Below are 13,340 nucleotides of genomic sequence, written 5' to 3' on the forward strand. Positions count from 1 at the left end.
TGCACCCCCGCCCCCCAAGAAACGAATTGTCTGGTTTTTTTCTGCATTTTAGTCTAACTGCACCACTGTTTTTATTTGGTAGTCAAGGTGCGCCAGACAAATTTTCCACACTCTTCTCCATTCGTCAAAATGTTCTGGAGAATGTATTGAATACTTCGACTTAGAGATGTTGCATTAGTTAATTACGTTGTTAAACAATGCTGCAACTATTTGAAATTGTGGCTTTCTCTATACAGTTCAGTATCATGGCCTCCAAAAGGAAACCCATTATGCAAGACGTAAAGCAGAAACCCAAAATTTTGAATAAATTGAACTGACCTTCACAGAAAGCCATTGTTGCTGACTAACTATTATTTATGACATAAAAAAAAGGACAATGATCGACTGTGCAGGGAACGAGTTGGGGAAAATGGAAGGTCATGTGAAAGTGAGAATGAAGAACTGAATCTGTCTGTTTATATGAGGTTCATACAACACAGTAAAGGAATTGCAGTCAGTGGTCCAAAAATTAAACAAAAAGCAGTTGCATTTAATAAGCATCTTGGCAAGAGTAACTTGCTTGCAGCACATGAGGGTTGGCTATCGCACTGGAAAAAGACACAGCATTTGACTGCAGACACTTGTCAGAAGATAATGCTGAAAGATGCAGAAGAGCTTGTAAAGGAGGGAAACGCGAGGTTGGAATATCTCCACTGAAGGAAAAGATAGATTGCTACATTCAGTAAAGATGACACAATTAAGACACTTGCATAAAGCTTCTGGCCACAACTGTAATCAGAAGAAAGAACACACACACACCATTCATTCACACAAGCAAGCACACCTCATGCTCACACTGGAATTGTCGTGTTTGTGATGTGCGCTTCTCTGTGTGAATGAAAGGTGTGAGTTTCTCTCTTCCTTACAAAGGTGTGACCGAGAGCTTTGTGTAAGTGTCTTTTAATTGTTCCTTTCTGCAGCTTAATGTGTCATCTTTACGGTAAATAGCAATCTATCATTTCCTACATTGTTAGTTTGTAAAGAAGATAAGAGGTAATGGAGGACAATGATGCTTTGTACAATGCTGATGAAGTCTGACTCTTGTAAAAGATGCTTCTTTCAAAAATATTAGCTGCCAAGAATGAGAAGGAAAACAACAGAAACACCTGATATTAATGGCATGTTGTAATGCAAATGGGAGTAATTAACTGCTGCTCATGGTTAATGGGAAATACCAACATCCTCATTGTTTTCAACACAGAAACATAAATACACTATCATTGCAATATTGTGCTCAGAAGAAAGTGAGAATCGGCAGAGAAATATCCTCTTCGTGGCTCTGTGAGATATTTGGACCCACTCTGAAAGGAATTAAAGAAGAAAAAGCTTCAACTGAAAGCTGTCATTGTAATTAATATTGCTCCGAATCATTCTTTTGATGTGATCTAAAGTCCGTTGTTATGAAAGTATTCTTTCTTCCACTCAGTGTGAAAACTGTGACTTGGCCCATAAATCAGGGAATTTTGGAATCAATGAAACGTTATTATTGATGTGAACGTGTCTCCTTGGTGAATGAATGTGAAAAAGGTTGTATTGGTGCTATGTTGAAGGTGTGGAAAGCAGTTAAGTGACATTTTCCAAATAGCAGAAGATTGAGATAAAGGGGAGAACGGTACCATCAAAAGGAGCTGGAGAAAAGTGTGGCCATACATTGTTGAAGAGCTGTTGTCAGTACTGATCAGTAATGATGAGCCAGTCAATTCGAAATAAATTGCTGCCAGTTAGTACATTGACATCTTCAGAATCTTCCAGGAGGAGAAATTGATGAGGATGATGTTGGTAACTGTCTGAATAAGGAACACCGTGAGAGAGAGCAAACTTTTAACAGGTGAAGAAATAATCAAAAGCATGCAGTAAAGTAATGGTGAAAGCAATGAAGAAGAGGACATAGGAAGAAAGAGAATGGAGCCTTCTCAGGTTGAAGGTGCTGAAGCTGCAGTCTTCCTGGAGAGAATTATGTAGCAATCAGATACATGACGGAAAGTCATCGAGTAGAACAGAAGTGATTTCTGGCTTTCCCCAATGTAGTATTATGGGTTCCCTGGTGTTCCTTATCTAGATAAACGATTTAGGAGACAATCTGAGCAGCCATCTTAAGTTGTTTATGCAGATGATGCTGACATTTGTCAACAGTAAAGTCATCAGAAGATCAAAACAAATTGCAAAACAATAGGATATCTGTATGGTGCGAAAATTGGCAATTTGCCTTAAATAATGAAGTGTGAGGTCATCTACATGAGCACTAAGAACAATCCATTAAACTTCTGTTATACAATAAATCAATAATGTCCAATAGCTGTAAATTCAGCCAAATACCTAGGAATTACTATTGTGAAAAATGTAAATTGGAAAGAATAGATAGAAAATGTGGGGATGGTGAATCAGACTGCATTTTATTGGCAGAGCATTAGAAGATGCTGAAGCAATGATCTAATACCTCTTAATCGAGGAGGGTTTGGACGAGGTGGACTGTGGGTGGCTTACAACCTTTGTTTGGCAGCGTGCAAAAACTGCTCCAATGGTGTGCTTGGTGGCGAAGGAGTTTCAAAATGCCCAGGGGTAGAATAGTAATAAATCAGCCTGGTAGTCCTGGCACAAACTGCACTTCCCCTGTATCCAAATTGCTGATACCAGAGGACGAACTGGGCATCTGGCAACTGCCTTTGTACTCCTATAGTCTATAGAATCACCTCAATGCTGCAGCTTGGGTAACAATGCAGTAGCACTCCTCTTACTAAATGGGCTGCCACAAGATGACGATGACGACGACGACGACGATTGTATAGTTCACACATATACCAGCAAAATGCGGTGGACAATGACGCGGGTCCACGTGGCGTTGTGCGGCCGAGCTGCCGAGAGCACGGCCGGGGATGTTGCCTCGTCGGAGCGGAACGAGACTGGTTGAGCGACAGCTCAGCGTGCCTAATGTCAAGAAAGTGGCTGTCTTTAAGTTTTCCCCCCAGCTGAAGTGACCATCAAGGGTGTTGTGGGGCTGGCTTCCGGTCTGTGCAAAGCGTTATCTGCTGCTACAGATGGAGGCAAGGGAAAGAATTGACACAATGCAACAGGTGTACCCAAGTGACTGCCTACCCTAGGCTTGTCTGTCATTTTTCTTTCTTTTTCTTTTGTTACTGCTGTGGGATCCTTATCAAATAGGATTAATATAGTACATTGACAAAGGTCAAAGAAGGGCAGCATGTTTTGTAGTATCAAGAAATAGGGGAGAGTATGTCACGGACATAAGAGAGTTGCAGTATACATCATTAAAACAGTCATTTTTCATTGTGATGGGATCTTCTCATGGAATAATAGTCACCAACTTTCTCCTCTGAATGTGAAAATATTTTGTTGATGCTGACCTACATATGGAGAAATGATAGACATGATAAAATAAGATCTTGTACGGAAAGATGTTTGTTTCTTCCGCTGTTAGAGAATGAAACAATAGAGAATTAGTGTTAAGTTGGTTCAATGAGCCCTTCTTCAGGCACTTAAGTGTGATTTGCGGAGTAGTCATGTAGAGCCAGATATAGCACCAATGTAAAGTTTGTAAAACAGACGTGTGATAAGCATGCTGCTGTCGGGTATCATCATTGCAACAACTAAGTAATTGTGATATTTTTCATAATGAGTGAACCTATTGCATATGTACATGTTCAGAGGCTTAAGTTTTCTATGAAAGTAACTGTACCTTTAAATTCAGTAAATTGTAGTCCATATGTTTTTAAACTAAATTTCAGATATTCTCAATAATTTCGCACCCATTATGTGCAAGGAATGGCCGGATTAGTGAGAATCTGCTATACATCTTTTAATAGCATTTAATACCTTGTTAAAAAAGAATCCTATGGCATTGAAGACAGTAATATTTATGGTAGTCTATGTGATGTACTCGGCTTTAGTTGAAATTTGTTTGTTTGTTTGTGTCACACGATGCAATTGCTAAGTAATTAAATGTTTTAATTATTTCAGGTCGTATTGAGATCTTGCGTTTATTTAGAACCTTTCGAATTCATTATTGCTACATGTAATGATACCAGCTTGCCAAGTAGCTTTCCAGCAACACTATGGCAATGGTCTTTACGAGGACAACTGGAGAGGTCTAGGGAAAGGGGTAGATTTCGGGAAAGTCACCAGGAACCACGGGACAACGGAGACTCGCCATATGGGATGAGAAGGAAAGACTGATTGTCTTTCCTTCTCATCCTGTACAGTAAGTTTCCCTTGACCTGTGGTTCTGGGTGACTTTCCCGAAATCTACCCCTTTTCCTAGACATTTCCAGTCCTTTTCCTTCACCCTTCTTCCTTCCCCTTAACCCTTCTGCCTGAAGGAGGAGCCACTGGCTCCGCAAGTTTGCCAGTTACAACAGTCTTTTTGCCACTGTTTGATGAGTAGATTTTTTATGTATCCAATTAAATAATTTATATCTAAAAACAGAGATGATGTGACTTACCATATGAAAGCGCTGGCAGGTTGATAGACACACAAACAAACACAATCATAGACACAAAATTCTAGCTTTCGCAACCAACGGTTGCTTCATCAGGAAAGAGGGAAGGACAGGGAAAGACGAAAGGATGTGGGTTTTAAGGGAGAGGGTAAGGAGTCATTCCAGTCCCGGGAGTGGAAAGACTAACCTTAGGAGGAAAAAAGGAAAGGTATACACTCGCACACACACCCATATCCAACCGTGTCTGTGTATGTGTGGTTGGATATGGGTGTGTGTGTGCGCAAGTGTATACCTGTCCTTTTTTCCCCCTAAGGTAAGTCTTTCCGCTCCCGGGATTGGAATGACTCCTTACCCTCTCCCTTAAAACCCACATCCTTTAGTCTTTCCCTCTCCTTCCCTCTTTCCTGATGAAGCAACCGTTGGTTGCGAAAGCTAGAATTTTGTGTGTATGATTGTGTTTGTTTGTGTGTCTATCGACCTGCCAGTGCTTTCGTATGGTAAGTCACATCATCATTGTTTTTAGATAATTTTTCTTGCGTGGAATGTTTCTTTCTATTATATTCATACAATTAAATAATTTTGTCAATAATAGATTGTTTTTGTTGTTACAGTAGTATAGTTCATTTTATCCAACTATAATTGCCTGTCACTGTCTTAATGATTCCTTCCTGCATACAACCAAAAGAGCATGCCATTTTCGCTGTCAAAATTGAGGATGAAAATGGCAACACAAATAAGATCACAGCATCAGATGCCACAGGCCAAATGACTGAAAGGTGCAGAGCACTCGGGGCAGAAATGTGGCTACTAGGACGTTGTACCTGACTTAAGTGCCTCAGGTATTAACTCATTCAGAGCACGCAGAGACCAGAGTGGCTGGCTGCATTAACATGTCGGAAGCAGAAACACGTTGGCGAGGGAGGGCATGTACGTGCATTTAGAGCACCTGATGGAAGGCTCGAAGGTGTGCATAAACGTGTCCAGGGCACCCGGGGACAGTAGCAGCGACATCTGTTAGTATGTCCAGAACAGTCATTGGGTTAAGGCTTGCTGATTCTGTCTGCTCCATCTTTTACCATCTTCCTGGTTGTATGTTATTGTGTCCATCTTCATTATGTCCATGAAATTTCATTCAGCACACAGCTGTACCTTGCTTAAATCTAGATTGGGGAAGCACAGGTCTATATAAACACTCAGTAGCACTAATAATTTATTCCCTCGGTCTTCTGGTGGGTTGTCATTCTTTTCTCAGAAATGTTGCAGCTTGCTGCTTTTTTTGCTTCTTGTATGCTTGCTTTGCTTTGCTTTGCTTTGGTGTGCGTGTGCAAGTCAATTAGAGTTTTCACAGGTTATCATAATGATGTCCTATGTTTCAGGTGGCGGAGGAGATCTGGGTGTGTGAGAATGGCACGGTGACAAAATGGCAGGGAGGCATCCACACTTACAAGGAGCACCTCAAGGCGAAGATTCTCAAAGACAAGGCCAACAACAAGAAGCTCTTCAAGTGATGAGCGGGCACGCTAGGCGGGACAATGAATTGACGACACTGCAGGAAAATTCGACCGACACACATACTCCACTATATCTCTCTCTCGGCCTCCTCTCTCGTGTGTCGAGGTCGTTCATTTTCTTTCTCTCTCGATTTCGACAAAATACTTGTCGTAATCTCTAGTTTTTATTTTCACTTTCCGAGCAGTAAGAAAGAACTTGGGTTATAGGAGCAACTGTTGCAGTGAATGTGCCACACTGCTACAAACAGTGACGATCGTTCGGTGTATGCAGGATCGTTTTGTAGGGTTCGGTTTGACCTGTTCTTAGCGAAGTACTTGCTGTCGGTATTCTCTCCCTCCATCTTTCACTCCCTTCACATTCACTGGTTTACTAACTGTAATTTCGGGTCAGTTTCAAATGTGGAGGTGACTCTTTTCAAGGAATAGATGGTTGGGGTATGATGGGCACCTCGTGTCTACTCGCCCACATCTGCTACTAACTGACACCTTCTAGTAAAGTGCAGTGTGCCTGCTGCTGATATCATTTGAGATTATTTTTGAGGTGTGAGAGTGATGCTTCCTGACAAAAAATTTGGTTATCATAAGAAAGCAGGTATGTGCAAAGTAAAATCAAAGGAAAATCAAAGGACAGTGGGGGGACAGTTGAATAACAGTTGTGCCTGTGTTGCGGTTATTGTTTTGCACCTCGTGGGATATATGTGAATGGCTACTTCCATCTTGAAAATGCAGAAAGCAAGTGGCACGTCACTTCTGATAACGACCACTGGAAATTGGCGACACCAGCTCCCTCTTTCCGTTGCTATTCTACAAGGTGTTAGAAGAAAGCAAGGGAAGAGACACGTGTTGTCAGCTAAGAAGTACTGACGCATTTTGTATCTGCCTCAGTCTAATTTCAGTCTTGTACAACTGCCTAATTTGACGTGTTCTAATTTTCAGCCATCCCCTCAAACAAGTGACAGGATGTGGACAAACAGTTGAGAATAGATGCAAACTGATTTTTAGGTGTGAGGGACAGTGTGTTTATTTTGAGGTGTTAGCCGAGAGGAATACTGGGTAGGTTAGTTGGATGTCAACTGTTAAGAGGACAGACGTGTCGCACAGTTGTTCTTATCTTCACCGATAGTATCGTACTAGAGTTGTGTATCGGAGAAATTACTGTAACAATGCACATTGCATATTTGAAAATTGGTACAAAGCATCAGACTTGGCTGATGGATTGCTGCAGAAGGAAATGTGAAATAAGTTTAGAGTTCTTCACCCACTACAGCTGTCGGCATATTGAACTGCGGGCCAGAGAGAAATAAGAATTTTTCCTATGCTGTCGGGGTGCCCATCATTGTAAAGGAAAAAAAAAGTATAAATCTCGTAGGTATCTTATTACAAACTGTCTAGGGTATTATAAATTTTCTAAGGTATTATTTATTCACTATTTCTCGTTCTCTCTAGGAATATTATCGTCAAATTTTAGCAATGAAAATAATCGGCGGCAATACGTATGTTAATCGTGCACGAACCGTATGTTTCGGAAATGTCTGTGAAGAATTGAAGCTATTTTTAGAACTTTTTGTAATTTGTGGGACTTTTGAATTGTCACCTGTGCAGTAGGTACTTGTGTTCTTTTTTTTGTTTTAATTTTTGGAAATAGCTGTAATTTAGGCTTAACTAGCTGCTGCGGCAGTCCTGTGATATAGCTGACACACGACACACTGGCTCTGGGTAGGAAATAAGGTTACCGGCACACATTATTGTTAAAATTAGTGAAGTTAATTGCATGTGCCGTCTTTTTGGAAAAAGCTCTGTTACTTTGAGCCCGTGTATCTGATGAAGTGTGTTTGGTTTCTGTTCCTGGTTGTTAAAAGTTGTTACCGATTTTTGTGGAAACACATTTGTACTCGTCCCACATGACATTGGCTGAATGTAATAAAAATCTGGACATTGCTAGAGTCTTGTTTTTTCCTGATACACACTTTTAGCTCACCTTTTTATCACTCTGGTAGCTTCTACTAAATGGAGGGAGAGAAAGAGCTTGTGTGAAATATGAAGTTTCTATCGTATTAGGTATGGAAAATAAAAATTCATGAGCTATTCTTCTCAGGTGAGTGCTTTGCCCCCCGACCCAACTTGTGTGATGCCGTCATGTTAGCACCATAGCCACGCCAGTCAATTGTAGAGATGACTTGTCAGTCATATTGGGTTGTGAGCCTACATACTCCTTATATGTGGAAGTCTCAAAACCTAAACTATTGAAATTTTAATTTTTGGCTTCATTACATGTGTAAAACTATTACATAATTAATGAAATATTTAAATATACAGGCAGATTTATTTAACTTGTCCTTGACAACTTCTGCAATATCTTTCATTGTGAACATCATCCTGGCATGTCTGACACACACATACTTACTGATTCAGCATAAAGTTAAACAGTTAACTTCATTTTTTTCTTATTTGACCAATGCAGCCATTTTTCCCACAGGCTGTGGGTGGTGAATTATCAGTAAAAACTGCCCATTGTTTTTGAAAGACACCAATTCTCTCGGTACATTTTTTATAAAAAAAATATTGAATCTTTTTATTCTGAACAACAGAATTGAAGCAAAGAAATCTTCATGCAGTGCAAACAAGTGAGTAATAGGCTGCGGCAAGGGTGGGACGGTGCGACAGATGTTGAATCAGAGGGGGCAGCACTTGCCAGAGGGAAATGACTTGAGAGCCGTGCTTTACCAAGTCTGTATTTTATGGTCAGTAAAAAATAATATAATTCATTACGGAAACGGAGACTCACGTTTCGTTGAAGGCAAAGTGGTCAACATGGCATATTTATACGTCAAAGGCAAACATAAATGAATGTGAAAAACGTTTGTTTGGGTTGGAAACGGTGGCATATGAAGTACCCTTTACCTCACAACACAAGGTAGCGTGCGCACGAGGAAAACATGGCAAGTACCGGAACCCAACTTCCCAGAAAAACTGACCAATGGAAGAGGGGTCAAAATGTGTCTTGGCTTATCCGTAGATACTTGACTGTTTCAGAGAAAATATCTGTACAGTTTTCTATGTACTTTAAGTGCCTTTTAGCAAGTAAATAGTAGAACTGAAGTCGAAGCACTGTGGCTAGCATTGTGGCTTCGGACTTTAAAGCCCCGTGTTTGAAACCTGATTATTATTTTTTCTTTTGTAATTTATTTATCTACTCATATCTGTAGGACATTACTACATGAACATTGTCCATTGTATGCTGAAATAATTTTGTCCTTTTTTTATCTGCTGACTGTCTGTTTTCAGTGAAATTCGTGTAGTGTGCACTTCTTCAAAAAAGTGTTCATTATGCATGGTCTACCGTGAAATTATTGTGTAAACTGATCAGCAGTGTTAATGACAGTTCTTTCCCAAGTGGGATTTGCACAAACAAATGTCACTGTTGAAAGCCTGCTTTCGTGCAATGCTTGTGATGTTCAGCATTTCTATCTTTCCACTTTTTCTATGATTGGTTTCATCTGAGGGAATGCACCTAATATTCCCGAAGAATAAAATATAAGAATTAATGTAATCGGTATATGAAAGAAATTTAAGAATAAGAAAATTTAAAAATATTGTAACCCCTGAAAATACCATGCACACATATAGTAAATGTATGACATTGTGAAACTCGGCTGTAATTTTACAATTAACGTAATGCCGTTATATCCCAGAACTTGAAAAGGAATATTTGTGTAGTAGCCTCCTACAGACGTGAGTACATAAATGAAAACATAAATAAGATAAAATAAATGAAAGCAATTGGGTTTCAAATATGGGGTGCAGAAGTGAGGGACTGTGACCCTAGTCACAGTGCAACCATTTTGGCTGAGATTATTGTGTGCTAAAAGGCATCTAAATTATGTTGAAAACTTTGAATTTTCTTCTTCTTCTTCCCCCTCTCGGAAACTGTTGACTACAGATAAGCAGACATGTATTCCCTTATTTTGACTCTTCTTCCACAGAATGAAGTACCTGAGAAATCAGATTATGCACTTGCTGTGTACTCCTCGTGTTTAAAGAATTCTACAATATGCTTCCTGTACAATACTCCAAAAACAGCTGAGGGGACTTCAGTTAAGAGAGCACTGACATGTTTTTTCTGGGCTTCTGTAGCTGCTCTTATTGTCACTCTTCCTGAAACTGTCTGTTTAGTGACCGGGTTTTTGAATGATGGACACAACACTGTGCAGGTTAACTTCAAATATTTTCACATTTATTGCTCTCAAAAAGATGACAAACAGGTTTCACTAATGAATTTGTAAAGTTACACATCACAGGTCAGTGTTTAAAATTCATACATCTTAATAGTGCCAACATATTTCCTGAACAATTTCATCTTCAAACTTAGTACCATAGTTGCTCCAATATATAAAATTTATATGCCGGCATGCACATTCGTAATTAATCACAAAGTTAATTGCATCGTAATAGGACGTTTGTTGGGAATCATTTAGCTGACTGATGATACATTTCTGTATGGATGCGATTGTAAGATATATATATATATATATATATATATATATATATATATATATATATAAAAACAAAGATGAGGTGACTTACCGAACAAAAGCGCTGGCAGGTCGATAGACACACAAACAAACACAAACATACACACAAAATTCAAGCTTTCGCAACAAACTGTTGCCTCATTAGGGAAGAGGGAAGGAGAGGGGAAGACGAAAGGAAGTGGGTTTTAAGGGAGAGGGTAAGGAGTCATTCCAATCCCGGGAGCGGAAAGACTTACCTTAGGGGGAAAAAGGACAGGTATACACTCGCACACACGCACATATCCATCCACACATCCCCCCTAAGGTAAGTCTTTCCGCTCCCGGGATTGGAATGACTCCTTACCCTCTCCCTTAAAACCCACTTCCTTTCGTCTTCCCCTCTCCTTCCCTCTTCCCTGATAAGGCAACAGTTTGTTGCGAAAGCTTGAATTTTGTGTGTATGTTTGTGTGTGTATCGACCTGCCAGCGCTTTTGTTCGGTAAGTCACCTCATCTTTGTTTTTATATATAATTTTTCCCACGTGGAATGTTTCCTTCCATTATATATATATATATATATATATATATATATATATATATAATAGAGGGAAACATTCCACGTGGGAAAAATATGTCTAAAAAGAAAGATGATGAAACTTACCAAACAAAAGCGCTGGCAGGTCGATAGACACACAAACAAACACAAACATACACACAAAATTCTAGCTTTCGCAACCAATGGTTGCCTCGTCAGGAAAGAGGGAAGGAGAAGGAAAGTGGTCTTTCCAGTTGTGGTTGCCTCGTCAGGAAAGAGGGAAGGAGAAGGAAAGTGGTCTTTCCTTCTCCTTCCCTCTTTCCTGACGAGGCAACCATTGGTTGCGAAAGCTAGAATTTTGTGTGTATGTTTGTGTGTCTATCGACATGCCAGCGCTTTTGTTTGGTAAGTTTCATCATCTTTCTTTTTAGACATATATATATATATATATATATATATATATATATATATATATATATATATATATATATATATATATATTTTACACCACATGCTCCATTACACACTGTTTGTAATAACTCTCTCTCTCTCTCTCTCTCTCTCTGTGTGTGTGTGTGTGTGTGTGTGTGTGTGTGTGTGTGTGTGTGTGTGTGTGTGTGTGTGTGTGTGGGGGGGGGGGGGGGGGGGGGGGGGGGGGTAAATGTAGTGTTTGTGTTGGGTGACGATGATGGGAGAAAGGAGGGGGTGCAATCCAGTGCCAGTGCTGGCATACAGCCTATTTGCCATGAATAGCAACAAGGAGGCTGCCAAGCTTAAAGTCCCCATCGGCCAGACTGATCGCCATCAAGTCTCGCATGCCCTCCCTTCATGACTCACTGTAAAGAGGTTTGATATTTAAACCAGAGCATTGGTACAGAGTTTGGTAATCAGGAACTTTATGCCACCACTTCTCCTTCCCTTGCCAGCCAAATACTGGCAGCGAAATTTTTTTCCACCACCAGGATTCGAACCAGCTTACGCTCGGGTCGAGTGCCCCTGCACAAGCAGGCGTTAACCACCTCGGCCACAGAGGTGGGTTAATTATCGGAGTAATTAAAAAAGAAATTATCTGGAGGCTGTAAAATGAAACCCACTGAAGAAATCTTAATGCCGTTGCCCACAGAAAGAGGTGTACTCCCTATAGGAGTGCTGAGGCCTCAAACTCACTGCTACAGAGCACTGGTTTACACCCATGTGATGTCAGTGAGCACTGCACAGTGGAACAGAGGCTTCAGAAGAAGAGCAAAGGGGTGTAGTGCATTTCCTGAAAGGAGAAGGGTTCCAGGGCATGGAAATTTTTTTGAAGAATGGAAAGGATGTACAGAGTGCGCCCATGAATGGCTAGAGCGCGTCTAGGGATGATGGACGTCAGTGACGGGTGATGCACGATCTGGAGTACCACACGGCACTACCTGTATCATTGTCCAACAGCTGGATGCTCTACCGTATTTACTCGAATCTAAGCCGCGCTTTTTTCAGGTTTTTGTAATCCAAAAAACCTCTTGCGGCTTAGAATTGAGTGCAAAGCAAGCGGAAGTTCTGAAAAATGTTGGTGGGTGCCGCCACAACTAATTTATGCCGTCGAATATATGTAGCGCTACACCGGCATGCTTTGTAGGCACAAAGATAACTACTGGCTGCAAATCCTCTGCCTCAGTAAATAAATTTAAAAAAAAAAAAGTGGAAGATGAGCTTTTTTTTCTCCGCCCCGAGTTTCGACCACTGCATTTTCATACATTATCCAACAAAGTGAGTACAAATTCCGCATTGTTCATCTTCGAATGTAGCAGCATTTCAATGTACTACGGTCCGCAGCCTGTGGTCTTGCAGTAGTGTTCTCGCTTCCCGCGCACGGGGTCCCGGGTTCGATTCCTGGCAGGGCCAGGGATTTTCTCTGCTTCGTGATGACTGGGTGTTGTGTGTCTTTCATCATCATTTCATCCCCATCGACATGCAAGTCGCCGAAGTGGCGTCAACTCGAAAGACTTGCACCAGGCGAACGGTCTACCCGACGGGAAGCCCTAGCCACACGGCAATGTACTACGAAAATCCGACTGCCAAGACTGTTTGGGATGTTTGTCCATATGGCCAACTCTACGTTCTGAATTTTTTCCTACCTGTGAGAAGAGGTGGTTGCTAATAGGAACTTCTATGAATTATGAGTCACATGCAGTATTCTCTTCACCATAAGAATAATACGAATATAAACATTTTGTCAGGTATTGTTTCGTGTTTGCTGCTATCTCATTTAAATCCTGTCTGCCTAATAAACTACGAAACTAGAGAGACAA

At 40.7% G+C, this 13,340-nt stretch overlaps 1 protein-coding gene across 4 annotated transcripts in view; it reads left to right on the forward strand.

Annotated features, from left to right (window-relative positions):
- LOC124553650 (ATP-binding cassette sub-family F member 2) overlaps window positions 1-7,947 on the forward strand; it is an 86,936-nt gene extending 78,989 nt beyond the window's left edge. For all 4 annotated transcript variants that reach the window (XM_047127528.1, XM_047127527.1, XM_047127529.1 and 1 more), the window contains exon 12: window positions 5,870-7,947. In XM_047127528.1, coding sequence (XP_046983484.1) covers window positions 5,870-6,001 — 132 coding nt within the window. In that variant the 3' untranslated portion in view covers window positions 6,002-7,947. The remainder of the gene's footprint in view (window positions 1-5,869) is intronic.
- Window positions 7,948-13,340: the final 5,393 nt, after the last annotated feature.

The sequence above is a fragment of the Schistocerca americana genome, chromosome 11, assembly GCF_021461395.2.
Source record: "Schistocerca americana isolate TAMUIC-IGC-003095 chromosome 11, iqSchAmer2.1, whole genome shotgun sequence".
In the NCBI taxonomy this organism is placed as follows: Eukaryota; Metazoa; Arthropoda; class Insecta; order Orthoptera; family Acrididae; genus Schistocerca; species Schistocerca americana.